The 26,759-nt window shown below is 36.6% G+C and overlaps 1 protein-coding gene across 2 annotated transcripts in view; it reads right to left on the bottom strand.

Annotated features, from left to right (window-relative positions):
* STK32B (serine/threonine kinase 32B) overlaps positions 1-26,759 on the bottom strand; it is a gene marked incomplete at both ends in the record, with an annotated part of 168,015 nt that overhangs the window by 124,711 nt on the left and 16,545 nt on the right. For both annotated transcript variants that reach the window (XM_080344188.1, XM_080344189.1), the window contains 2 exons: positions 7,414-7,565; positions 15,697-15,752. In XM_080344188.1, coding sequence (XP_080200314.1) covers positions 7,414-7,565; positions 15,697-15,752 — 208 coding nt within the window. The remainder of the gene's footprint in view (positions 1-7,413; positions 7,566-15,696; positions 15,753-26,759) is intronic.

Below are 26,759 nucleotides of genomic sequence, written 5' to 3'. Positions count from 1 at the left end.
GGTGATGGCATGCAAGCTGCCTACTGAGAGCAAGTGGGCTGCTCCTGGAGTTTCTCTGAGATGGTGCTCATGCCCCAGCCCACAGCTAGGCTAGGAGTGGGTCTAAAAATGTTTAGCAGCATCAAAGATTGGGTTTGAGAAATGTTCAGGAAGAAAATCCAGTTTTAAATTACTAGCATAGACATAGCCAAAAAGAGTAACATCGTAGTCTTGCTTCCCATAAACCAGGCTTAGAGCAGCTGGGTATAACCAAAGAGAGCTAAGAACATCGAGCTTCTTTATCACTCCCCAGGAAAACTGAACATTTGTCAGGATCTGTTGTTTCATGACCTTTTGAGGATCCACCACATACTATTAAAATCGAGATTATTACAGCCTGACTTTCCTTTTTGGCAGGACACCTTACTGCTGAAGAGGCAGTCAGGCTAATGGCAAGCACCTAACCTGCATCCTAACAGGAAACACCACAAGTCTTCTACTCCCTTCCAAAAATGTCATGTAATTTTTTTGTCAGATCATGGAGTTTACTCACAGCCTTTAGCATGGAGTGTCATGAAGCTCAGAAAGCTGGTCATATTATCTATCAGAAAAGAAATTTTCCACCTCCTATGAAATATTTTCACTCCAGATTAGGCCTACTGTGTCAAGGTGAGTTACACAGCCACAACACCACAGCCATTAAGCAAACTCACCTAAGAGCAATCTGAATCACCTCCACTTGGTATCTCTGATGAGTAATTAATGCTCCTTGACTGGTTATTTTCAGCTCCACCCAGCAGTACACTTGGCGAGATGTGCTTGCTTCCCTGAGTTTATAGGTTTCTGCACATTTCTGACACCAGTCTGAGAAGAGCTGTGCTGTGGGGCAGTTCTACTCCCAGCCTATTCTAGAAAGGGCAACTTCACACAGAAGTGATAATTTCCATTTCTGTGTGTGTGTGTGTGTACATTACACAACCCATCCAACACTTGAGACTGAACAAATAATTTATTCACTCCAGCATTGCTTTTTCTCTTTTTTACAAGCCCTTCCACCTGAAGACAGTTTGGGGTATTAGGTGAATTCAGAAATGCATTAACATTTTTGCTACAATGTGTGTTCTTCACTTGTTCCAGTTTTCACTGGATTTGAAACTTAGTCTTACTCTAGTTGGTAGCAATAATGTACTTTTGTAGGTCTGTCTTATGAAATACATAATTTCTAAAGACTGATGAGTAGAAAGAAAAATACATCAAAATATAAAGCCACATCGAGAATGCAGCTAACACTTCTTTATGGGTTGTTGAATATATCAAACATATAGTTCTGTCTATACTAGAAAAATTACCTATAAACTGACAAAAGTAAATCTTCATCCTTCTCCCTCTGTTGCCTTTGAAATTGTTCTGACAATTTGGAAGGGGTATAACAGCTTTAAGCAAGGCTATTAAAAATAAGATCACTTCTGTGTTCCAAAAGCTTTGAGGAATGGTCCAAATTATTTTTCAGATTTTTCTGTTCCACATCAGCAGGGAAACCATTTCCATATATATATAAATACACATATATAGATATATATATATCTATTTCTTTTTTTTCAAAAAACTTCTGTCTTCTGTGGTAAGCTGTATTATTTTCAGAGAAGCCAGTAGATCTACTCATATTTGAAGACAAGTCATGTAATGAAAAGTCTAGCCACATTGGTAGATAGGGGGTAACATGGCTCTTGGCTCAGCCCTAATGTGTGTTGTGAGAAAGATATTTAAAATCTGAATTATTTCAGGAACACTACTCCTTTTGCCCACAGGATGCTCAGATATTTGGGCAAGGATAAACATGGATAAAATGCTGAATCTTAGAGGGGCATGTTGTAGTCTCAAGGTGGGACCATGTTAGAAGCTGACATTTCTACAGCTCATTCATCTGTGTTTGAAAGACACATGACATACGAAAGGTCTGATAAAAAAAGGACTGCTTTTCATTTTAAGAAGGAATTGCTATTATCAGAAATGCCTGTAATGGTGATAAAACTGGCTACAAGGCTCACATATCTTTAAGCATTTATTCAATTTCATTTCTAAAATGAAGGTTATAAATCAACTCCAAGCTCTTCCTGAAAAATGCTGTTATCCTCCAAGCTATTATGAGCATTTACAGAAGAATGACTCTTTTCTGTGAGATGTTATGAAAGACAGTTCATACTTCAAATAATATGATTTATAAGTTGAGATTGTGAAGCTAAATTTAATAAAGCTCAGAGAAGATGCATGAACCTCAAAAAGCTTTTTAATATAGATCTTTTGGAGTTGAGATGCTACCCTTGTTTTATATTAGCTGTTCTGTATACTTGTGTATGCTAGCGTTACTGATGGAGAGCAGCAGAATTACCCACTACAGAAGGTTTACTTTCTTTCCTCTTCTCTTTCTTTCCACAGGAATTTAACTGATGACAGATGGCTTACCTATACCTCATTTATTCTTTGTGAAGTTATCGTGTAAAACAAAAGGGCTTTCTAGTCCTCATGTTGTTTTTTGAGTTGCCAACTTTTCTCTTTCATGATGTAATTCCTCAAAGAAAGATTAATGTGCTTGGTTAGTATTCCTTTTGGTTCAAGGAACTGTTGGGAGATTTACCAATATATTATTTTTTTTATATATCTTTAAGGTCCAGATGATTAACATTTGAAAATCAGCACTTCTGGTCAGGGATAGTTCCACAAACTCATGAAAAAGTTGTAATTAGTAGAATTTCTTCCAAATATGTTTTTCAGTATGGATTTGGGATTTAATATATGGAATTAAAAGACATAATATTTTGTTTAATTGAAAAGCCAAAAAAAAAAAAAAATTTATAACACCTACATTATTTTAATATAAGATGGTACTTTGTAAAAAAATGAAAGTATTTTACTTATAAAATTCCCTAGTTTTTTCATCGTGCGTATCCCTTCCAGACAAAAGTACACCAGATCAGATCCAGACTACCTTCCTAAGCTTAAATCTTGTTTCTTATAACTGGGGATTAGGTGAGGGAGGAATCAAGGGGAATGGACAATGCAACCAAAAGAAGTACCTAATTTTGCTTTCAAATCAATGGAGAAATGCAGGTTTTTCTGAAGAGTTTTGAAATGCCATCCAGACTGATCCAGCCAGATAATTACTTTTCACTGAGATTGCAAGGTGCAAATAAAACAGATTAATTTGTATCAACAAAACTGTTGGCACTGTCATCATGTTTTGTGCAAAAAACTAGGAGTCAGCTCATCTGGAACGCAGGAGACATGAGCTCTAGGCTTCCCTTAGTGTGGGCAGCCATATCTTCAGTTTTTCCCAGACTACATAACTGTTTAGCCACAACCCCACAAAGTGTTTTGTGCAAACACGCTTTACTACAGTTCCTCATCCAAAGTTTGTTTTCAGTTTTTATCCAATCACAATCCAATGTAAAATACACATACACGACAATTAAACAATTCTGAAAAACCTGTGCACTGCGCTTTACCTTAGTCTGGGTCCTGCCTATAACTGAATTTCTGACTTTGTCTAGAGGGGTTAGTGATTTTTTTAGTTAAGTGAACAGAATGTCAGTGTCTGGCTACCGACATGGGGGCTGCAGCAGAGCATGACATGGCAGATTGGTACTTACCTTCTCAGAATAATTACTGCTGAATATCCTTGGGAAATCAATGTTAGATACCCCAGCTAAGTAGGGAAATGACAATTAAAATTAGGAAGCTAACGGGATTTCTGAGTTTTAATCACCAAAATATTTCCTTAGGCAGGATTTCTGAAAACTGATATACACCCTTACAGAGTGTGATAGAGCCTAGAAAGACAGACCGGTCCAAAACAACCAAATCAAAAACCCCTCAACATTTACAGAAGCTACAGCTGTGTTATTACCCATACACCATGACATAACTATTCCTTGTCAAAATAATATTCCAGTTCTTGAAGCAAGGTAGAGTTCCTGTTACAGCCCATTTGTACACTTACAGTATGATTAACGAAATGAACAGAAAAGAAAACTAACTCAGAAAAATGAAACACAAATCTAGCTGTAATTACTATGGAAGAAATGGAGCTCCAACTGTTCCCTTCCATTAGTATGCCAGGAGTTGACTCGTAAGAGGAAATCTCATGAATTTCTGCTAATAATCTAATGTGAGTTACAGCTACAATGCGAATGTATGTGATGCAAATTATTATTGTATATAATGGCAAGCAAAAATACATTAAACAGATTGCTAGTTCACCAACAATCAAAGAAAATGTGTTATTCTAAGGGATTGTTGCTGGCAACACATAAAATATGTTTAAGGAATATTCCATTTGTACTTGCAGTGTTCCTTTTTCATGGTAGTAATTAAACAAATAAAAGGTAGTTTCAATTATTAAATAAATACATGTACATAATATGTTTAAGAGCTTTATATGCCTTAGTGTTAATAGTAAGAGTCACTTGTGATTTTTTTTGGTTTGCCCTTGTTGTAGTTCAATAACAGAAGTCATTATTTCAACACTATGTGTATAACACCTTGAAATTCATGCAAAAGTCTGCAACATGCTAGTGCAGTCTGCAAGTATAGACACTGCAGAAATATATCTGAAATTATTTCAAATTCATTTAGGATTGTGCAGGGCTAATTATAGAAACATATTATGGGCTGACTACAAAGAACGGGTTATTTGGGGTAGGCTAGATTAATTTTGGGGAGGCTTGGGTTCAAGACTTTGCTGTGCTAGCCCAGGTTGAAATATAGATACTCTGGCAGTTCAGTAGCTCAATCTGGAATCAGAGCTTCGAATCACCAGACATTTGAATGTGTAATGTTTGAGGTGAAGACTACAGCTGAAAATACTAAGTTTCAATGAAATTATTTTTGGAAAATTTTCTACAGTTCAGCTGTGTGTGTCTAAGTCACTGAATCTCAGTAGAGTCTCATATACGTGGGGTTTGACTACGTAGTTGCCTACCTTCAACAGGAAGGATGAAGGTCCCTAGAGTAGGATGTCCTAATCTCAGTTAGCCACTACAGTTCCTGTAGTAGATGAAACACACTGGGGAGCATTTCCAAGCATTCAGGCCAGCTGGCAAGGAGCAGCTTATGCCTCTGCTGGGAAGTCTGTCTGTTCCCTAACAAAGTTCTTGCAGCTGAAGGCTGCTGGCCACACCACATTGATCTGCGGGACACTGTGACTCTGGAACTATCCCAGGAGCTGTTTGGGAAGGGGCTGGCTCACATGGGACAGGCATGTGCCAAGGGCCAGTCCAGCTGCATCAGGCAGCACCCAAGAATGTTCCTGGATGCTCTTTTACCTACTAGCTTTACCTTCACACATTCATCTTTTGGCCCTAAGGAGAAGTAAAGTATGTTGTCTACATGGACATTTCAGACTGCAAAGTACTAAGGTGTTAAGGCACCAGGAGCTGAATGGTTGCATAAGCAAAACGCATGTGTTCACAGGACTATCTCTGTGGACACTGATTTTAAACCCAGATGTAAGTGTTCAGATTATTCCATTTTCTTCTGTCTCATACCACAGACCTGAAAACTAACCTTGGTGACAGGGAGACAGGACTCTTGTCTGCTGAGCTGGGTCACAAGATTTAATGCAAGCAGGAAATTTCAGGCGCCATCAATGGGAGATGACCTGCCATTTATTACGTGATCTAATGGGCAGGTAGGCTCCCCCTGTGCCTTCTCTTCAAAGAAAAATTCTGTCATCTACTCTAATAAGACTGGTGAACTATAAGCATCACTAGAAACATTGTATACAGAACATTGTTATTGCACTGGCACATTTCAAATAGTGTCCTTTTTGCCTGAAATGTTTTGCAGAATACTACATTACTCTTTCATTTTCTACATTTCTCATACACACATATAGTATGACATTTTAGTCTTAGGACCTTGTGACAGTATCTCAGAAGCACAAAATGAATAAATTAATTATTTACAATGACAATTGTCATCACACACAAGACACTTTAAGGTATTGCTTATTTTGAATTTAATCTTTGGCCTGAAAAAAAGAAAACAAGAAAGAATATTTACTAGCTGGTCAAAATTCAGTTATTGGAATTTAGCGTACTTTTTGTTTCACAATAAATATTTGATCTTTCGTCCTTCAACATTGTTATGTTTACTGAAGTATCTTGTAAATCATGTTAACCTATGACTGTTTCTGTACAATGTTTAGTTACACAGCAGAAATCTTCACTACCTCTTGTTAAAGAACAAATGTTTGTCTGAGTTCAAAAGAGACTAGGTAAGTGCTGGAAAGAAAAATCTACAAGCTCTTAAGCACAGATATACCACATCTTTGGTGAAAAAATCCCAAGAGTACAGGTTGCTGGAACCTTGAAAAATATATGGGAAAAGTTTTGTATTACAGTCAGTGTTTGCATATTTTCTTTAAACCTCCAAGAGGATATTAGGATAGCTCAAGTTTGATCATCCTCGGTCCATTTTGAAATAATTTTGGTATCAAATCCTTTGCTGGTATAAGTGATTGCAATTATCCTAAAGCTATGTTCACTCAAGCCAGAATATAATTTGGCTTTTAATTCATGAAAGGTACTAAACAGGCAGCAAGAAATTTTTCACATGTACAGGTCAAGAGTGAGTTTAAGGGTGGGCAAAATACTGCAGGTTAGGCATTGGCCTCTAGTAGGACAGCTAAAACTCACAAAACAGAAGGTCTATTTGCACTGTGGCCATCCACAGAAAACCAACTCTTCATGAGCCAAAGAATTTTCTTATCATCACGGTTTATGTCCCCTTTTTTGAGCTATATAGGTCATTTTTAGATAGAGGAGAAAAAGTCTGCATCCCATTGCTACTATCACTACATAAAAGCCGGCAAATATTTTAAGTCAGTGGTGTAGCTGAATCTAGTCATTACTTGACCAACATTTTCTCACAGTCTTATGTGATCAAAGCATGCGGTGGTTAGCACAGGGAAAATAAGAGAAATTCCGGGTGACAGAAGGATACTTTTCTGCTGTTCCATGTCAGCAATTTTTTAAGAGAAATTGAGTTTTGAATTTTCTCTGAGTAAAGGAAAAAAAAAATTAACAGAATTGTTGGGTTTTATATTCCACAGCCTTACAGCAGACTTACAGTCCAGGTATTGTCAAAAACAAATGATAAAGCTAGAAAGAACAACACATTTCTGCACACTATTGTAACAATCTGGAGAGAAACCAAACCAGAAATGAAAAGACGAATGTGATGTTTAAATATTCTGATGCAAAAGGGTACCTTTAAAATATTCATGAAAAATAAAGCCCTCTGCAAAATGTAAATACGTTAAAAAAAGGAGTTCACCAAATTTATTTGTGCCCTTCAGCCTTCCACAGCCTGAACTGATTCAGCAATAAGGAGGGAAGCAAGAGATCCTCGATAGAATTTTAAAGATTTGCTTACCATAGATTGACTAGAAAGGGATGCTCAAGGCCTTGCATTATCTGTAGCTCCCGGAAAACATTTCGAACTTCATCTCTCTCAATGCACTTCTGTTTATTCATGTATTTCATGGCATACATTTTCTTGGTGTCTCTCTTCTGTACAATGCACACCTAATTGACAGCAAAGGAAAACAAGAAGTGTGACACCTATGGAAAGCAAATTCAGTTGTGCCTTTGAAAAAAAGGAACCTTTTACAATATTTCAGTAATCCAGATCTGAATGCCACAACCTAGGAACAGCTCTAGAAAGCCCACCTTACAGCTCTGCAAGATTCTTTATAATACATTGTAATTAACAAATTTACAAAAGAACATGCCACTCCTGCATAAGGAGAAATGGGCACCCAGAAAAGTGGCACAACTATCAGAAGTTACATGGTAAAGCTGGGAGAAACATGCTCAAATGGCTCGAATTGCAGACTATCTCATTAGTCACATAAAGTACTGCCTCTAGCCTAGGAAAATGCACAATCATTGTCCTCATTCCCTCAAGTCAATAGAGACATCTTGATTACTGCCTCATAAACATAGTCTACATTCACAAGGCTCGGTATTTCATCTGAATATCAGAATTATGCTCCCTTAATTATTGTTGAAAAGAAAAAGAATTTTTGTACAGAGATTCATCATAATACTTTTGAATTCGCAAGAGACCATTACAATGATTTAGTCTCTGGCAGTGAATTTCTTTCTTTTTTTTTTTTCTTTTTTTTACAAACATCAAACAATTTTGTAAGTGCAGGAAGAAAATCTTAGTCAAGAGAACTCCTGTGCAAGACTTGAATAGTTTTTGCTTAGGGTAGTTTGACTTGCGAATGAAGTTGGAGAGTGTCACCACCACCACATCTGAGAAACATCATTTTAAATACAATTTCTACTAACACTGAAATATAAGATTGTTCCACAGCTCATCTTCAAAGGTGGTGTAAATCTCATCCTCATAACAGCCCTACTTCCTCACATAGAGCAAAACTATAACTCCAGTAGACTTTTGTTCTGAAGGGTTTTTCCTGTTAATTGATCAGGACTTTTTAAAGTGACAGTCTGTGTGTGTCTTCACAGCCAGGAGAATACTAGCTGGAAATATTTTGGTGCAACATTTATATTACTGATACAGCTATAGGCTCCAATTAGAATCTTTCATCATTAGGATATATACAGACTATGTACTGGAAGCATCTGGTTTAGATATCAAAACTCTGTAGTGTGGAAATTCAAGGGTATTCTGAAGGATTCAGTTGATACGGGCACTATTATTTTATATGTATAGTTGTGCATACATACATGCACACACAGACACACTCCCATTTAACAGTATATACATATGTATACTCAGGGATCAGATTAGAGCATGGTGTCAACTGAAAACAAATCCTTACATTTTTAGTTGTATTTTAAGGAACTTGCATGCTCAAAATTCAGAAATAGTCTGAAGAAGCTAAGAGAACTTCCCACAGCTGAAACCTCTGACTTTAGCAAGGTGTCATCTGGATTCTGGACCTGGTCATGAATGACCAGCACCAGGGTAAGGATCCTAGGAAGATCTACTGTGTGGTCACTTATTTCTTATCTGTAGAGGAAACGCTCCTGGCATATACCATCAGCATATTTTAATTCCCCTAACTTTTTCCAGTCTCTGTAAGAGGAACTGGGCCAGTGAAACCAAGCCATGTTTATTTCTCTGCAACTCTATTTCCACGAAGTTTGTCCTTGAGCTCAAATCTACTTCAAAGATAGGAGTTAATAGAGTACTTTTAACCTATAAGGATAAGGTGTGATTAAGCAGAGTTTCTAATTACCTTTCTTAAAGTCAGGAGATGTTTTGTTAATTAAGAAAGATATGGATGTCAATGTTTTGGTTTGAATCCATCAATGTTGCAAAATGGTGAGCACTGAAGTTCTGTTAATTTTTCTCCTTGGGCTGTTACAGAAAGTCTGAATGTTGTGATGCCCTTAAGATAACTAAAGGTTCAAACTCATATGGAAAGGACCCAGGCTATTGAACAATGGGGAACTGGGGCTGGCCTTTTGGGGGAAGAAGAGGAGCAGCTGGGTTTGAACTGAAATGAAGGGAAGTAAATTAATTGTTCAAGCTTTCACATGTACTTCAAGAGTATAAGCAGAATTTGCAGGGGCAATCCCTCACATCCTGTCTGAGATTACATGGACACTTCAATTTAGTGATTCACATTATAAAGTATGCTTATTAATTTTGGCTCAGAAACTGAATCCAGAAGTTCATTCTCTTACATGAATTTGCAACATGTTTTTCATATGAATCTTGGCCGAGACTGAGGTGTTTGAAGAAGTCTCCTATTCCATTACATGAAAAACCTCTCTATTGAACTGTTGGCTAGTGGGACTGGTGAGACAATGTGGTTTATTCTGCTAAGAATTACAGGTTTGAACAATGGGGCAAACTACAATCATATGCAGCACCTAAACATGTAATGTAAAAAGGTTTTAAAACACCGCTGTGACTCCAGAAGGCACTCAGTTCTCCTTCTGCCAGTAAAGACAAGGGTACTCAGCACAGCCAAAACAGGCCTTCTGTTGCTAGTAGAAGCTTGCCTAGCACACAGCTTTAGAACAGAATGATAGTAAACATATTCTAGCAATGTGTAACTATGCACATCTCTTACTATGGTTTCGGAATCAACAGGATTTTAATGAACATACTAAAGCTACTCCCTACTAAAAATCAGGAAATCCAAGCTGCATCCATATGGATATTATTGTGAAAAGCACCTGACATTGCTATGGCAGTGCTGAATAGTAGTGGAGATCCTCATAACACTTTTGCCGCTGGCTGTCAGCTCTTCTTTGGAGCAGTACATGAATGGGCTGAACTTTTCCACTACTGCAAGAAAGAAAGAAAAAGCCCTCAAGCTTTTCTCACATGTGCAGTCTAAATGGGAAATGTTATATTTGTTGTTGTTGTTGTTCATGGTGTAAATTCTTTCCAAAAGAGTCATTTTTAAGCAGCGACAAGCAGGTGCTCTGGCATCTCAACAAACAAATTCCATGATGACTCATCAGTGTGGAAGTACGTGCAGAATTGCCTTATTTACATGTATCAGTATGGACGCCTGTCACACTCATGTTACTGAAACATCCTCTTTCAATTTTTCTGTGACTATCATTTACCAAAGCCCAGACAGTGCCCTGCTTGTACTGATATCACTGCTTCAGCAGTCTCTATAGGTGATGCTTCAAATCAAATATGTGTCACAAACCCAACAGCTATCCAGCTTCACAGTGAGCAGGCACAGACAGGCACATGCATCTCCACCTACGATATGGGTCTAAACAGGTTCAGGGACCATTTCTAGAGGGATGGTTCCTCTACTAAAGCCCCTCTAAAGAGACTGTAGATGACTAGCTTGGATGTAAGCACCTGCGCTGTGCATGATTATAGCCAGGCAATATGAATCCCCATTAATTTTCTTTGGAGTTATACGATTCTTATTTTTAAAAGTCTCTTGTGAAAATATTCCTTTTCTAAAGAGGAGTTTTCTACATGTCTTCGCTGTTACTATCTTTTTTGTATCTGGGAAAAAGTAACAGTGAAATGTCCTCAAAACTATCAGATTAAAGCAAATTTGACCACAGTGTGACTTGGAGTCACTTTCGGAGTGAGGGGAAGAAAACCACTAGATTATGACTGCGGGGTTAAACTTCATTTTTCAGGAGCAAAATATGCTATAGTCCACTTCTAATCTACCTTCTTGGATTTCTTCTGATTTCATATGCAGAAAATAGAGCACCTACAGATCAAGTTTTATCTGCAGATTAATGGCTCACACAGCCACTGAGAGTGCTTTGAGTGACAAAGTGCCCTGTGGTCTATTGAAGAGCTAGGTAAGTGAAGCAAGAGAGTTCCACTGAGTAAAACTGGGCAGAATTTGCTAAAGGTTTGCTGCAGACAGCTACATTGGCTAAGCAGCCACAGGCAGCTTCAGGGAAGCTCTTCCCAGAGCAGAAGATGGGGATGGCTGAAAAGTTTGACTTGCTGCAAAACACAGATTTCTCCTGTTTCCCACCAACTTCAGATGACTTCTAATTGCCGTGTGCTTTGTCAAGTGAGGACAGCGGGGAGTGGGAGCACTTAGTTTCAATAAAGCCATTTTGGTCTGAATTTGGCAGATGAGTACTTAGGCTTCTCATGATATGGTTTCATGATAGGTCATAAAAAAGAAAAGATACAAACTGCAGTCAGGGAAAGCTCCTCTGTGCAAGGTCACTGTTAGGTGAAGAGCTGAGAGCTGATGTGCACACCTCATTTGTGCTCCTGGGTTACAATCTTACGCATCAAGTACGTCAGGTCAGAAGATCAGATGTGGCACCTATAGATGCCATGAGTAATCACAGCCCACCAGAGGATCTGTGGCACTGCATGAGCTGAGATACTCACCTAGACATAGGAGACTACAAGACAAAAATCAGCTGTATGTTTCATACTCAGTGTGGGAATTGACAAATCTGCTATAAAGCGTCTACCTGAAATACTACTACCTTGTCTGTTCTTCCCCAAATACTCTGAAAAATTAATGTCCATAGTCTCAGCCTACAAGCAGACTTGGAAATTTACACAAAGAAGCTGGAGAATGGATGTCATAAGTTTGGCTTTAGACTGCTAGGGAATTTCCTTGAAATATGAGGATTCACTCTCAGATTCTCATGAGCAAACCACGACAGCTGGAGCAGGGGTTAAGCCTCTGTTTAGTATAGCTTCATATCAACTCAAGCTAAAAAAAAAAGAAAAAACAGGTGTTTATACTGTCAAGCAATATCAATTTTCTGCAGTTGTGCATTACGTTGCTTTTAGGATAGTAGTATATTTTTTCTGAAATACTTTGCATATTATTTACTAAAGTACCCTCAATGAGTGCAGATGTGGTTCTGGGGTCCCATCTGGTTTGCCCCAGGGTAATTTCAATTACTTCGGCAGAGAAAGTCACTGTTGTATACAAACGAATTAATCAGAACTAAGTCCTGTGTCTCAGCATGTTAGACAAATAGGAGAAAGTGTTTGAACATTGAAATCATAATTTGAATTTAATCTAAGGAGGTCAGATTGTTCAATATGCCTACTCCCATGAACAGAGAACTTGAAGAAAATTGGTATTATAATATCCCTGAAAATGAGTTGTTGTATCTGAATACAAATTATTTTGCACCAGTAAGCCTGCAATTATATGGTTACTGTTGCAGTAAAAAATAATGATAATTCTTGTATTTCACCTAGTCAGTTTTGTACTTATAGGGTGATCCTCATATAAATAATTTTTTGAAATGTTTCGTTTGATGGCTCTACATATAGCTAAATGGAAAAAATTAGCCAGATTAAACATGATAGAGCATTTTTAAGATATCATACAGCATAAATAAATATTTAGAGTAGTGTTGGGCATTTTTTGTTTGAGTATTTTAAAGTGTCTGCTTCTGAATTAACATTTGAAGGGAAATACTCAATATATGAATAACAGCTGTTGGACAAAATTACTGACCTGGCCAACTTCAAGTGTATTTGGAAATACTAATACCTGGACCATGCCGAGCATAACTAGCTTAAAAGTCTTAAAAAAAAATAAATCACTGTTTCCTTTTACATATGAGGGCATCAAAGCATAAGCAAAGTGCTCCCTTCATCTACCTAGCAAAGGAAGGTAGAAAAAAGAAGCAACCCTGGTTGTTTCTGGAAATGAGAGCATGCTCCTTGTTTCTCTTCCCTCCATACCCATTTCCGACCCTTCTCACAACTGCTGTGATGTATTTTCGCTTTTTCTGGGGAAGATGCTACAGTGTGTAAAAGACCGCACCTGCTCTCAACATGGCCCTAAGAAACAGAGTCTACTGACTTAAAGCAGGTGGCCGCTCCTCAAAAAAGACAAGCTCATGAGATAAAAAGCATTTAACACCAAATGGCCTAGGAATTGCTGTAACAGCAAATATTGATACTGTGAATTCAAAATGCCAAAAGAAAAGGCAGAGGGAGCTGCTTTCTGAAGCTAGCTGGGAGGGACAGAGCATAGCTACTGAAGCAGTTGGCCCTGATGGAAGAGAGAAGGTGCTGAGAATCACCTTGAGCTCTGTGCACAAGAGCAAGCTGAGCTGCATGGAGTCTCTGCCATATCAGATACCTCCTGCAGCAACACCCTACAGAGGCCTAAGGTTGCTGTAGCAACCACAGCAATTTAAGAAATATTGAGAGAGAGCAATTGTACCAGCAGCAATAAAATAAAAAAGTAGAGCACATCTTAAAACATCCTTCTGCTCTCAGAAAGCAGAAAAGGCCACAGAGCAGCCATAAAGGAAGTAGGCAGTTTAAGGAAAGCATGATACCCAACACAGTTTAAGGAAGATGTGATACAGAACAAGGTGTTAAATGTTGCAGGATGATAGAGCACAATAGAGCCCAAACAGTAAACAGCAAGTCAATAGAGATTAGAGGTCTTGCATCATTTGTTGCTGTTTCTGCTGCCAGGTACTTCCAGAAGGACAGTAATAGGAAAAGTCGCTAGCAACAAGGCTTCTAAATGAATGGTAAAAGCAAGACTGACTCACAGAGGAAGACACTTGAAATGGTGACTGATTTACCATGTTGTGCTTTTGGCTATGGTATAATCAGTCATTTTAAAATTGGTTTCTTCCTTTCTCTGTCTGTGAAAGGAAAAACAAGGTGATTGGTCAGAAGTTTGCATTCATTTGGGAAAAAATAAGCCTGTTACGCCAAGGACTCTTCCATTGCATTTGACAGCTGCAAAATAAGTATTTAAGTTTAGAGAGGACTTACGCATGAGTCCTGTCTTGCATTAAACATGTTCTCTCAGGGTTGTGAAACTCTATTGTCACCCACACAGATCTTCAAAGCAGGTTCACAGGAACACTGCAGCCATATGAACTTACAAGAAAGTCAGACGTTTCTAGAAATATCATAGAAACATTCACCAGTTTTCTGAATGCCATGGAGAAGAGTGGATCCAACAAACCTTTGGAAAACATGTAGGCTTGTTTTATTTTTCTGCATGATGTGGAAGGGTGAGAGCCCCTTTGAAAGGGCAAAGATAGTAGAGGTTTAAATGGGGAAGCTTTAAAGAAAGGAGTGCAGGTGATCTTTGTGATGGTCAGCATGATTTGGATGTATCTTTAACTGCTTATCCTATACCTCACTTGTACTCCTGGACTTTCATTTAGTTTGACATGACAGTCCATCATTGTATTGTGATAATAAATGATCACATATCTCTAGATGCCCTGATTTTTGAGGGATTCTTGAGCACCATTCTGCACTAGCAATGTATTCTCCTACTGAACTTAAAGAGGATTTCTTTTGGAAACTACTGAACCGAATAAGGACCATGCTATGAATGACCATGATGTTCTGTGCGAAGTATTTCAGGCCTCTGTAAAACGAAAATCATTTTTCTGCAGGGAAGGCCAAGAGCCATCAAAATCCTGTGTGTGAGCTCAATGTATAACTACAGAAGTAGCTCACCAGCACTCAGCAGGCATATACTCCAGAATTATTGAAATCAAGATCTAGATAGCTATTGCTTGGTCAGTTACTGAAGTTATATTTCATCGTCAAATGTATTCCTGTGAGCAATGGTTTCTCATATTTTTATAATATGATTTTCTCTGACTGCATGGCCTTGTATTTACCCATATAAAAATTTAAAACCTTGTTGTAGTCTTTATTATAGGAAAGAAAGGTCATCTACTCATGTGTAAACAAACCATTAATCTTCTCTGTGTCAGCAAAAGCCTGTTGAATTGAACAAACATTTACTCAATGATCATAATTACAGTGTATGCCTGTTTATACAGTCCCAAGTGTATTGAATCTATGTAAAGTGCCTTTAAAATACTGCAATTATTTTAAAGACACAAATAAATCCAGAGATTTAAGAACGAGATCGTTCTAATAGACTGCCTAAAAAAAGTAGCCTGTTTCTACTTTTTTCTTTGTTTTTGTTTGGGGAACTGTTTTTAAAATTCTGCTAAACCCCATTAAGGAGAGTAATTATTATAATCATTTTTACCCAATTAATTTTAGTGAATGTATTGTACTATAAATTATTTAATGAATAGTCAGAGTCAGTTCATAGAGATGATCAGATGTCTTCAAGAAGCAAAAGGCTACAAAACCTACGTTCCTTTATCCTAGTCAGGTCACATCAGAAATACACAAAGAAATTCTCCACTGGATTTTTAACTGCTAAAAAAAATTGATTCTTACCTTTCCAAAACTCCCTTTCCCAATAGCCCGCAATATTTGAAAGTGGTCAAAGTTAACTGCAAAATAAAGGAGAGAAGAAAAGGAAAATAGTTTGTAGAGTGCTAAGTCAGAATTGGAAATCAAATAAGTAACATTTCCAACTGCCATTTTACCATGTGTTATTTACTTCTTGTCTTAAAGCACCGAACATATTTAATATCTAGCAAAGAAAAGGTTTGCTTTAAAATACGCTCCATTCATTTTATTCATCAACCCATCTTCGATGTTTCCAGTGCCCAGTATCTCCAAAAAGAAACATATCTCTGTCCTAAACAAGTAAGGAGACAATAAGTTAGCATTATGCAGCCATTAGCAAAAGCTGCTCAGCATTTTCCAGAAAGATTAAGATCTATTAAAAGGGTACTGAATAATTCAAGTAAGTAACACCGTCTCCTTACACACATGTAATAATATAAGGATAGTATTGTTACAGAAATCACTCTGCAGGATAATTCTATATTCTGTTACAATGATGGAAGCTTATCCAATGATGAGCTAGTAAGATCAGCCCCTCTGAACTTTCCCGCCTTAATACAATACATAACACTAATATTGTAAGACTGTTTCATAGATGTAACATAAGTTGGTTTTGGAGATTTCATTTTAACTTGGCAGTAGAATGGATTTCCTCATACTTCATGAAAATCTGAAGGTACATTGTGCCCTAGACACTGAAGCGGTTTGCTGTGAAGACGAATGAGAGATTTCATTTCTTAGAAATGTCATTATTGTTGGTGTTGCCTGAGACCGAACAAAGCATGACCTTAAAATCTCTGGCTCATTGGTAGGTCTGAGAGTTTAAAAAAAAATTCAGAAACATCCTGAACAAAATTGATACAGAGCCACTGAAATGCAAACATGACAATGTGTGATGCAGTTTTTACAGTCACTTGTCAGAAAAGAGTCACACTTAGAGCTGAACTCAGTGAACCAGAGTTGACAAAGTTCGGTGCGACTTAACTGTTTGGGTTTTTTTAAAATTAAAACTTTCTTATGTTCCTGCCTTTGGTCACGCATCTCTATTTATCTTGCCTGTTATTGCCATAAGAGTTATCAAAAGATTATAGAGACAGGCTGCAACTGGAAAAATGTGGTAACATGAAAAAATACAACAAAAATGTGACTCACATCATGATGAAGAAGAAAATCTTATAACACTAATAACACTTTAAATATCTGTCAAAAAGTTGTGTCAGCTTAAGCTAAGCATTGACTAGGAAGTTGCAAGGTTGATATATATCAAGACACTGAAAAGAGCTAAAATATTATTTTCCTTTTGGCAGAAATATCTCATTTAAACTATTAATGCCACTTATATTTAAGCATTTGTTTATTTATGCTTGCTTACATTGTCTTCAAGGAAACATGGTTGCTCCTTTCATTAGTGCAGCTATAGCAACCATCTTCCTGCTAATTGCTGGAGACCAAATCAAATCCAGAGCTAACAGAGCTGAAAGCAGCAGACACTAGCAAACAAAGATGGTAATTCCGAATACAGCAGTTTTAGGATTTGAATACAAAAATGGAAAGGATTTATAAGCTACTTGGAAAATGGAAAACAATTTTTATGCTGAATCATGTACATTAGGGTTACACATATGATTGAGAACCAAGACTGTCCATCAATGATCTGCAGCTGGAGTCTCTGCCCACAGATTTTACATGTGGGGCATCATCTCGTAATTCCTGCTGATCAGTACTGATGTGGTAGACAACATGGTCAGTTTAGCAAAACCACATTCCACTCAGACTTACGTCAACTTAAATCTTGTTCCCACAAGTCATCCTTTGCAAGTACATCTTCCAGGGGACTTGAAAGCTTAATGACTGGGATCTTTAAAGTTGAATTCAAAGTAGGAATTCAACACAGCATTGAAAAAGGTTCAAAACAATGTGTTAACCTCATTCATTTCTTGGATAGGGAAAACTCAGCAATTTTTCTCTCTAGCATGCAGATGTTGTCTGTATCACTCATTGTTTTTCAAACCTGATATTTCCTGTTTATTTTACCATGTTTAAACAAAAATGTTCCTTGAAGAAAGCTTAGTTTGAGTTTGTTCTTTACCTTGCAGTCATTCAGCTGAGGCCAGTTCCCAAAAGCAACTGGAAAACTGTTGATATAGTCTGTAATTCTCTAAATTTCAGTCAAGCTACATTTCAGTAAGACTGGACTATTTGCTTGCCCTGAAGCCTGCCTGGTTTTGAAATACATCACTTTGATGAATTATTTTGTTTTTGTAAAACTAACATTAAGCATCTATTTTTAGCTATAAGAGGGACAATTTCATTGTCCATAGAATTTCTGTTTCTTTCTACTTCCTTCTTTAATGGTGCTTATTGCTCTGAATGACTAAAACAACTTTTTTCAATTGGATTTAATTGTAAATTGGACTTTTGTAGGAAATAAATGATTAAATGAGGTATTAGGCCATGGAATTTAAGATGGATTACTAGTAAGACAAATAGGTGTTTAAAACACTCAGCCACAATAATTGATCAAATTGTCTGAATGTTTATATTTAACATGAATAGAAAGTGGGATGTCACGCTTTCAGATCTTCAGAAAAAGAGAGTATTTTCCTTCTAGTTTTCTGTCCCACAAGCCTTTTCTTAAATCAAGAGACAATTATTGCAACACATTTTGTGCAAGAGAGAAAGAAAGATAATTTTAAGCGACTGTGGAAGTATGCAAACACGTTTGTAATAAGCTAGACTTGCAGCCACTGTGATTAATCCACTAAAATGAGATAACTTGGTCTCTTTTGATCATTCAAACACACAACATTGTAGATTCAAAAACTGGTAAGTTCCTCCCTTGATATGTTGGAAAGGATAATAAAAGGGAGACTTTTGCAGTTGAGACCAATACCAAATTCAGCTTAGTCAAACTAATATGCTTTAGGCAACAGTCCCATCAACAACAAATCAGCCATGCAGAAGTCACGTTAGCACCAGGGCCCTGATAAACAGTGAACAGTCAAGCTCAGTTCACTGACACCTTATTATTACACTAGTCATTCTCCTCAGGTGTTTTCCTTGGGTGTTTTTAATCTCACACTCTCAAAATTTTTGGCTTATTTTGCTCATCACACTTATTTTTTTAGGTTCTGTATTCGCTTTTTCTCCCTTTTGGTGAAAATTCAGCACGACAGGGTTACCACTTATTCTGAGAAGAATAACAGCTCACCATGACCTCTGGTATTTCCAATATTTAAAGTATCAGATCAGCCACTGCCATTTCCTCTGTGCAATATCACAAGTATTGTATTCTTGTCCTCTAAAACATGATGTGTCTAACTTTTGTGGAGCCTGGTGTTGTAGCTAATGACATTTTTCCAGTTCAAGGATCCCACTGAGATAATGGAGACTTTCTTCAGTAACGGTAATGTGACTAGTACTCTTTCAAAAATAGCTTTCTTGGTATCCGTTACTCAAGAAGAAAAAGAAATACTTTCCAACTTTTTGAGTACTTCTTTCATTTTGCTACTACACCATACTTTGGAGATCTTAGATATCAGCTCTGAATTTGAATCTTAGAGTCCAGACATTTTTCAGAAATCAAAACTAATTTATAGTGTCTTCATCTAATTTTTTTACACAGGCAAATTCACAGAGTGAAACTGAGGATTAACAACAGTATGAGAGAGATTCATTTCAGCTTCATTGTTTCTCATCAAGTTGGAAAAATTAAAAAGTATTATAATCTCCCACCTTCATCCCTAAAAACAGTCATTATTAACTAAAAACTGAGAAGGATTATGGAATAAAAGAGATATTTAGCTAACTAAGGGAGAAAATATCAACATTTATGGCATCTGTTGCATGAATATTAGGTATTAAATTGACTGATGCCTGTTAATTTCAGTAATGAGCTATATATGCATATAAATCAAAGTATCTTGTTTCTTTCAGTTTAGTCGTGCTCAAATAAATCTTAAATGAACTCCATTGCACAGCTTCAAGTCTCTGTTAATAACTTGAGGTGAAAGTATACCTTATTTTGATTATTTTCATGGCTCTGAAGTAGTCTCATGTAGAGCATTTTCCAGTAGTTTGATCTTGAACTAATAAAAGCTTGGATTATGGTAATGAGATTCACAAGCTAAAGGAAAGATTACACCCTGCTTGCCTTCAAAACACAAAAAGTGTGGTCCTAGCCATTACAGGTACTTCATTAAATATATCAGTATACTCAAAAAGTATCAGGAATATCTAGAAGGATAGCACAGCTGTTTGTGACCAACTTGGACACAAGAATCCTTTTTCTGCCACAGCCTTCTCATGTGACCTTAGGAAAGTGCTTCAATATCTTCTGCACCTTTCTCTAGAAACATGAATCATTACACCTCTAAGCAGCTGAAACAATAGGTACAGGAAGTAGTTTAGTACTGATAAACTCAAGTAATCAGAAGAGTAGCAACAGCCAATTTGGATGATAGTACTTTATAAAACCACTATAAAGAGTGAAATCAATTTTCAAAGTATGAAAAGTGTACACCACTGTGGAAGTGGAGGTACAGAAATCCGTAGATAATTGATTCCAATCCCGTATAATGAGTTACCACAGAGCTGAGAGCAGAACCTAACTCCCCTTTCAGACCACACCATTTCTCAGTCACATCTTTCCAACTGCATGAGTACTGACAAAGCAAACATTTGATATAAAGCTTTCTAGCAAAAGATGAAATAAACATTTCTTGCGACACCGCTCCCCATGGATAAAGTATACTTTGGGGAAAATACGCACACTACAGACTACTGAGTTTTTACAATCATACTGCAAAAACACTTGATAATTTTAGTGGAAATGCCTATTATTTTTTACACAAATGAACCAGCTTTATGTACATAATGATATACGTTAAGACAGTAAAGTATTCTATATGCATTCTCTTCTGCTGCATTATTCATGAGTGGTACAGTGATTTGAATCAAAATAAACCCCCAAATGAACTGTTGCATCGATGCAGTTCATTACATGTTTAAATTATGACATCACACAAGAATACAAAATTTCTGCTCTTTCATTTGTAGTTTTGCTAATCTAAAATATTCTCATGTTACCCATCATTTGTCCAAGTGTAAATTACATGTTGCTCAAGTGCAATATGTATCTTGAGTGGATTCTACATAGAGCTGACATCTGTTGTTCTTACTGCAGCTGATGAATATTTATGGCATATATATGTGATTATTCTAAATACAGTCAATAACCATTACCTGAAAAACCTTAGTATCTCCAAGAGAAAATATCCAATCCAACATGGCCAAAAGACAGACATACACATGTTTTGTATCACAGAAAAGAAATTAGGGCCCTTTCAGTTTAAAAGAAAAAAAAAAAAGTAAGATCTTGATAAACATCCAGAGTTAAATCCAGACATTGTCCTTCTCCAGCTGATTCCCACTAATTAACTTGGACTGTCTAGTGGTAGCCAAAACCAGAACATGACTACTGAGACTCTAGGAGGTCTACAGTAAAGCCATATTTCTAACACAATGAGCATTTCAGAACATTTAACTTTGTTCTCACTGATCCCAACAGAAACAGAAACAGTGAAATGAGATGTGGCCATCAGCCAAGCAAATAGAATTTCATTTAGGTCTGAGCACTGTCTTAGATGTTGCAGGTCTTTTTCAGGGTGTTTTAATCTTTCCTGTTTCTGTGTGAATCAGAAAAACAGAGCACTAACTAAATCAGATTTTCCTTCTATATTTGGCCTGTATGATCTGACCCAAACCCTGTTGGACAGCACTGCTATTAGGATTTCAAACTACTTCTGCAGTCTTCTTTATATGCCTGTCTGCTTTTCAGATTCTCCAGCTTTTTCCAGAGAATGTCAAGAGGCTGTGCTGCCAGAACTTCACTGCGTCTCAGCAGCCATCAGTGCTTGTTAAAATTGCTACTGTACTTCCACACAAAAACATGAGGATGAATAACAGAATAGACATAGTCATATATATTCAGCACTCATGATGGAGTCACCAGCTGGAACGGATATAGACAGGACAAACATGAATAGTGCTTAAAAATCACATTAAGGGGCAAAAAAAAAGTTAGAGTAGTCATAAGCAGTCACATTCCATCATGCTCTTCAAGTGCGCTTGAGAAGAAAGATGCTGTTCAAATTAAGCATGAAATGAATTTTTGTTGACAGAATGATAAAGTCAGGCCTATCGTTGAGGTGAGCAAAGAATACAAGATCTGCATAGCTTCATTAGCTTTCTGAATGGAATGGTACATTCTATACATTAGTTGATTGGGGAATCTACTAATTAGAAAGAGTTACATAACTAAATTATGAGGAAAAAAAAACAGTTTCAGAGCTGGTTTTATAACATTAATGATGTACCATGGTGTTTTCTTTCAGTGTATTTAGGGGTTTTGCATTTAAATTACATCACAATGCCTCAATTCTTTAAGCTGAGTGTTTTCATCTCAATATAAACTGTTTCTAATTATTATGTTAATAATTTTTATCATTATCCAAAGTTTATTTGCAATTAGAAATAACTGAAGATCTGTGTATGCCAAACAAGTTTTATTTAAAATTCACCTAATTTTGTTTTGAACTTTAGAACGTCTTTCGGTCTGATCATGTTTGCAGACTGGATGTATGGAAAATGTATTTCCTGTCTCTTAGGAAGTTCTGATACTCAAGCATTAGTTTACACTAAAAAAAAAAAAAAAAAAAAAAGGTGGTTTTTAATGGAGCCAAGTGATTACTACTATTGATTTCAAACAATGTACTTTTCCTACTTTATCAGTTGAACTAGGGTATTTCATTTTGAACTGATACCATTTTTTTCATTTTAAAATATCACAAGCAGATTACAACAATAATCAGCTTCCACCCTGCTGCTACTCCAGAATAATTTCAGAATAATTTCCATATTACAAAAGGAAATGCATCCTTCAGTTTCCTTAGTCAAAGTGAAACATTTCTGCATCATCAAAAGACTTTCATTTCAGACATTTTCATTGATCCAAAGTGGTTTCTCTCACAGTAGTTCAGTACTATACTGTGCTTCCTTAAGATGATGGCTACGTCCATCTACAAGATGAGGTCATTGGCTGGACTATATCTCCCACTACGTAGGTTTACCCATAGCACTTACATGATACACACTTTGTTCACTCTGAGGTGGTGGTGGGAGATATGTAAACAAGCACAAGATTTGGATCTACAGAAGTGACTAGGAGTATCAGATTCCAGCACCTTGGTGTTGTACCACAGAAAAGCAGTGAAGCTTTGAACTAACTCAAAAATAACATCAGTTTGAGAAGGCAAACTTGAATTCCATTCAAACTTTCCAAACAAGCTTGGTTTTCCCAGCATAAGGCTTAATTTTTGTAAAGGAAAATAATGGCATTTTGATTTGGCAAAAAGTTTCATTACCCATTAAAAAGTTATTCAGAGGAAAAGTCTGTTCCAAAAATAGAGTTTTACTGAAATTAACAATGATGCTCTGTAAAACATATATACATATATATATATATATATATATATATACAGAGTTCCTTCTTATCTTGCATCTATGTCACCTTTCAAACATGATGAAGTAGAAGCAACCTCTTCCCTAGATTGCCAGAAATGGGGAAAAAAACTCGGTACTATAGTACTGGAAAAGTATAATTTCATACCTCTCTTATTGCTTTATCAGTAAATATATGATACCATAGGTAAAAGAGAGAGCTAAATAATATCTGCTGTGATACAGTACAGGAATTCTTATTTCCTTATGTTAATCCTCCTACAAGATAGTACTCTTTTTTTAACGAATCTATGATTCACATACAATTTAACTATACATCAAATTCACAGAATATTTAGATGACACACAATTTGTTCATCAAAAACAGTGCCAACATCATGGAGTTCTACACAATATTGAGTGAAATCTACCTCACATGGTATCATTAAAAGTGTGGTTTTTTCCTAAAGGGATGAGGAATTTTCTGAATATGTTAGTTAAAATTAGTACACACAACAATCTAACAATTTCCAATCTAATAATTATAAAAACAGACTAAAATAATTTGGCAAATCAGCTAATGATTTCCACTGTTAGAGAAAGAAGCGTGTGTTGCCACAAGCAGAAATAAATTCAAAATCCCAAAGAAAACTAACATTTGAAAACTACCAGACTGGTTTAAAAAAAAAAAAAAAAGATGATAGAACTGATTCTCAAAACTTTGCTTTCCTTTTAATTCTGTCAGAGAAAATAATTTCTTTTCTAATGCTATTCTATAAAAGCTGTAAAAAAAAATGAAGATGTGATTCTGAATTCACAGAATCACAGAGGAAAGGAAACTGTGACTCCTTCATAAACAAGAATCTGTTTGAACCCAAGATTAAATTAAAATTTCTCCCCAGAGCTGTTTACATCTCTAATAAGCCAAAACAAAATCATACTGCCATTAAATACATCTAATCTGAAAAGGATATCAAGCTGAAACCTGTAAAACAAAGCTTGTTCCTTGGGAAAATAGAATAAGCTTCAAATCATTGCAGCTTTTCTTTGAGAGAAGTTTAAACTGAAACTACTAAGTGCCATCCTACAATCTCAATACCTCTTCTGAGAAATTTGAGATACATCACCAAAACAAAACTAAGAAAAGTCACTCTGATGCTTTGAGGGATGTGGTTGTCATCTTCTGTGAGCCACTGGGAGGGATTTACTTGCAGCAGAGACAAAACATTGAAGTCAGCACAAAAAGTCTTATAGCTGTAAATTGCAGTAGGATTTTAATCTAAGGACACTGTCATTAGTTTTTGCCAAAAGTTTCCTGAACGGTTGCCCTTACAGTGGCCTCAGTAAGGGCTTCACCAGAAGCTGTGGGGACTGCAGGGGTTGTTGTTACTGTTATCCTGGGGAGAAACAAAAGTTTATTGCTCTGTGGAAGGTGTGGAAATGTTTGGCTGTTGCTTTTCTCCACACAAATTTTAACACTGATCTGATGAAATCAGCTATTCCTTTCTGGAGGATTGTGCAGTAATAGGTGTTCAGGAGCATAGGTTAACTGTACTGATCAGACAAATTCTTATGACTGCATATCTCTCCCACGGTCCTTCCTGGGAGCATTAGATTAAAAAATAAAGTCAATTTTAGTGGCTTTATGCCTCTTTAAAACTAGTCCAAAATGTAACCATAAAAATTAAGAATCTGAGAGTTTAGTGTGCTGTCTCTACAGTCCTCAGGCAGGTTACTCTGTTTCAGAAGGCATACACAGATACTTTGAGGTGGCTATAAAAGAGGGAGCAATTGAAAAGCAAGTTTTAGCCAGCTGTGATTTGCTTGAGCAAATGTGGGAAGAGGTGAGAAGGAAAAAATTACTCTTTTAAATAAATAATGTTAATCTGAAGGATAAAAAAAGTATTATGTAAGTTCTGATCTTTTGATTAAGATTTTGATTTCAATTCCAATGAAAGCAAACAAAGTTATTTAGACTTGGGGTTTTATTATCTTTTTCTTTGTGCCCTCTTTCCATTTTACTTCTTTTCAACTGGAGAGGAAGTGAAAGAATTATAAAATCAAAAGGTCTTCACTGATCTCAGCTGAAATTAAAAATCCCTCACTATTGATTCTTGTCTATCTGTGTCCATGTATAGAGCGTGTGCATTTCTGATTGTTTTGTTTGTGTGTTTTTCTGAAATCAGTACATTTCTATAAATATTACATTTCATTTTGCTTTTAGCTTTTCATGGGAAAGACTTCTATTTTTAGACAGTCTAATAATGAGAAGCAGAAAATACTTATATTTCCCAACATCAGGAGCATTTAGGGCTTACACACACAACGAACTTATCTCTAAGACTACCTCACTGGCACTGTTTTTCCATTTTTATCATCCTTGTCAAGTGATGCAATGACAAGAGCATATGATTGTCCAAGTAAAAGATTTGCTCTTTGAAAACCTTACAAGAAAATGAGGTAATCACACGGACACCATCTCTGGCACACTGCTGGCAGCAGGAGCAGGGCGCAGAGCAGGAGCACCCCTTTTGGTGAACATATGGACCTTTAGATGGGATTAAGTTAATCATGACACCTTATGATAACCTACAAGGCTAGTTTTGTTAGAAGTCTAATTTCAAGAGCAGTAGAATGAGATATTCACCTTCCCAGGAGAGTTATAATACTTTTTAGTACATAATTGATGTATTTTACAGAAATTGTTTGTTTTATACAGAAATAGAGATCAAACTCTAATCCCTGTCCCACTAAAATATACTGACTCTAATACTTGCTTTTCCTTCTCAAATATAAGCGAACATAGGCAATAAAGGTAAAGACAAACTTAAAATGATGTGCTAAGCTGGACTTTTGCCTTAGATGGCTATCCCAAGAAGGCAACTAATTAGCTTACTGAAAATAGGTAGGAATAATAACAAACATCCTATGCAAGAAAGATTTAAGCTAATGTAATCTAAAGTACAACTGCTATTATTTGAAGGTTAAGTTGCTCATTTAAGATAATTAATTTTACATTGTTTCTTATTAATAAACAAGGGGAAAAAAGTCAACTAGAGCTGACAGAGCCAGGCAGAAAACATGAGGAATGTGAAATGTATTGCCTTTGCAAAAAGTCAGCTGGACAATCTAGTAGGGATCAAGCCCAAGTTGATAGCATGTCCTTGTGGGCAGTGTAGTATAAAACAAGAAAGAATTACTATCATCTGTTTAACATCACCACTGACAATGTGAGCTGCAAAAATTAGCACAAAGGATGACATGTTTTACTTGTCTTTTGGGGGGATAATGCAAGGCCTTCAGAAAACCTGACGATGACTAGTAGGCGATAACTAATGTGAATCTCCCTTGACAGGTACTGAAGATTTAAAATAGCAGTGGCTGAGACATCTTAAAAAAAAAAAAAAAAAAAAGAGAGAGACACAAAATATAGTAGTGATAAGCATGAATGAAGGCTGACACTGCAAAAGGGCAACTCAATTTATAATTCCTGCCCTAGGATATCACCTAAACTAAAAGGCATCAACAAGTTCAGAAAGTGGTAGAAC

Source organism: Nesoenas mayeri, assembly GCF_963082525.1.
Source record: "Nesoenas mayeri genome assembly, chromosome: 4".
Classification (NCBI taxonomy): Eukaryota; Metazoa; Chordata; class Aves; order Columbiformes; family Columbidae; genus Nesoenas; species Nesoenas mayeri.
The sequence above is the reverse complement of the archived record's forward strand: the minus strand, read 5'-3'. Positions and strand labels throughout refer to the sequence as shown.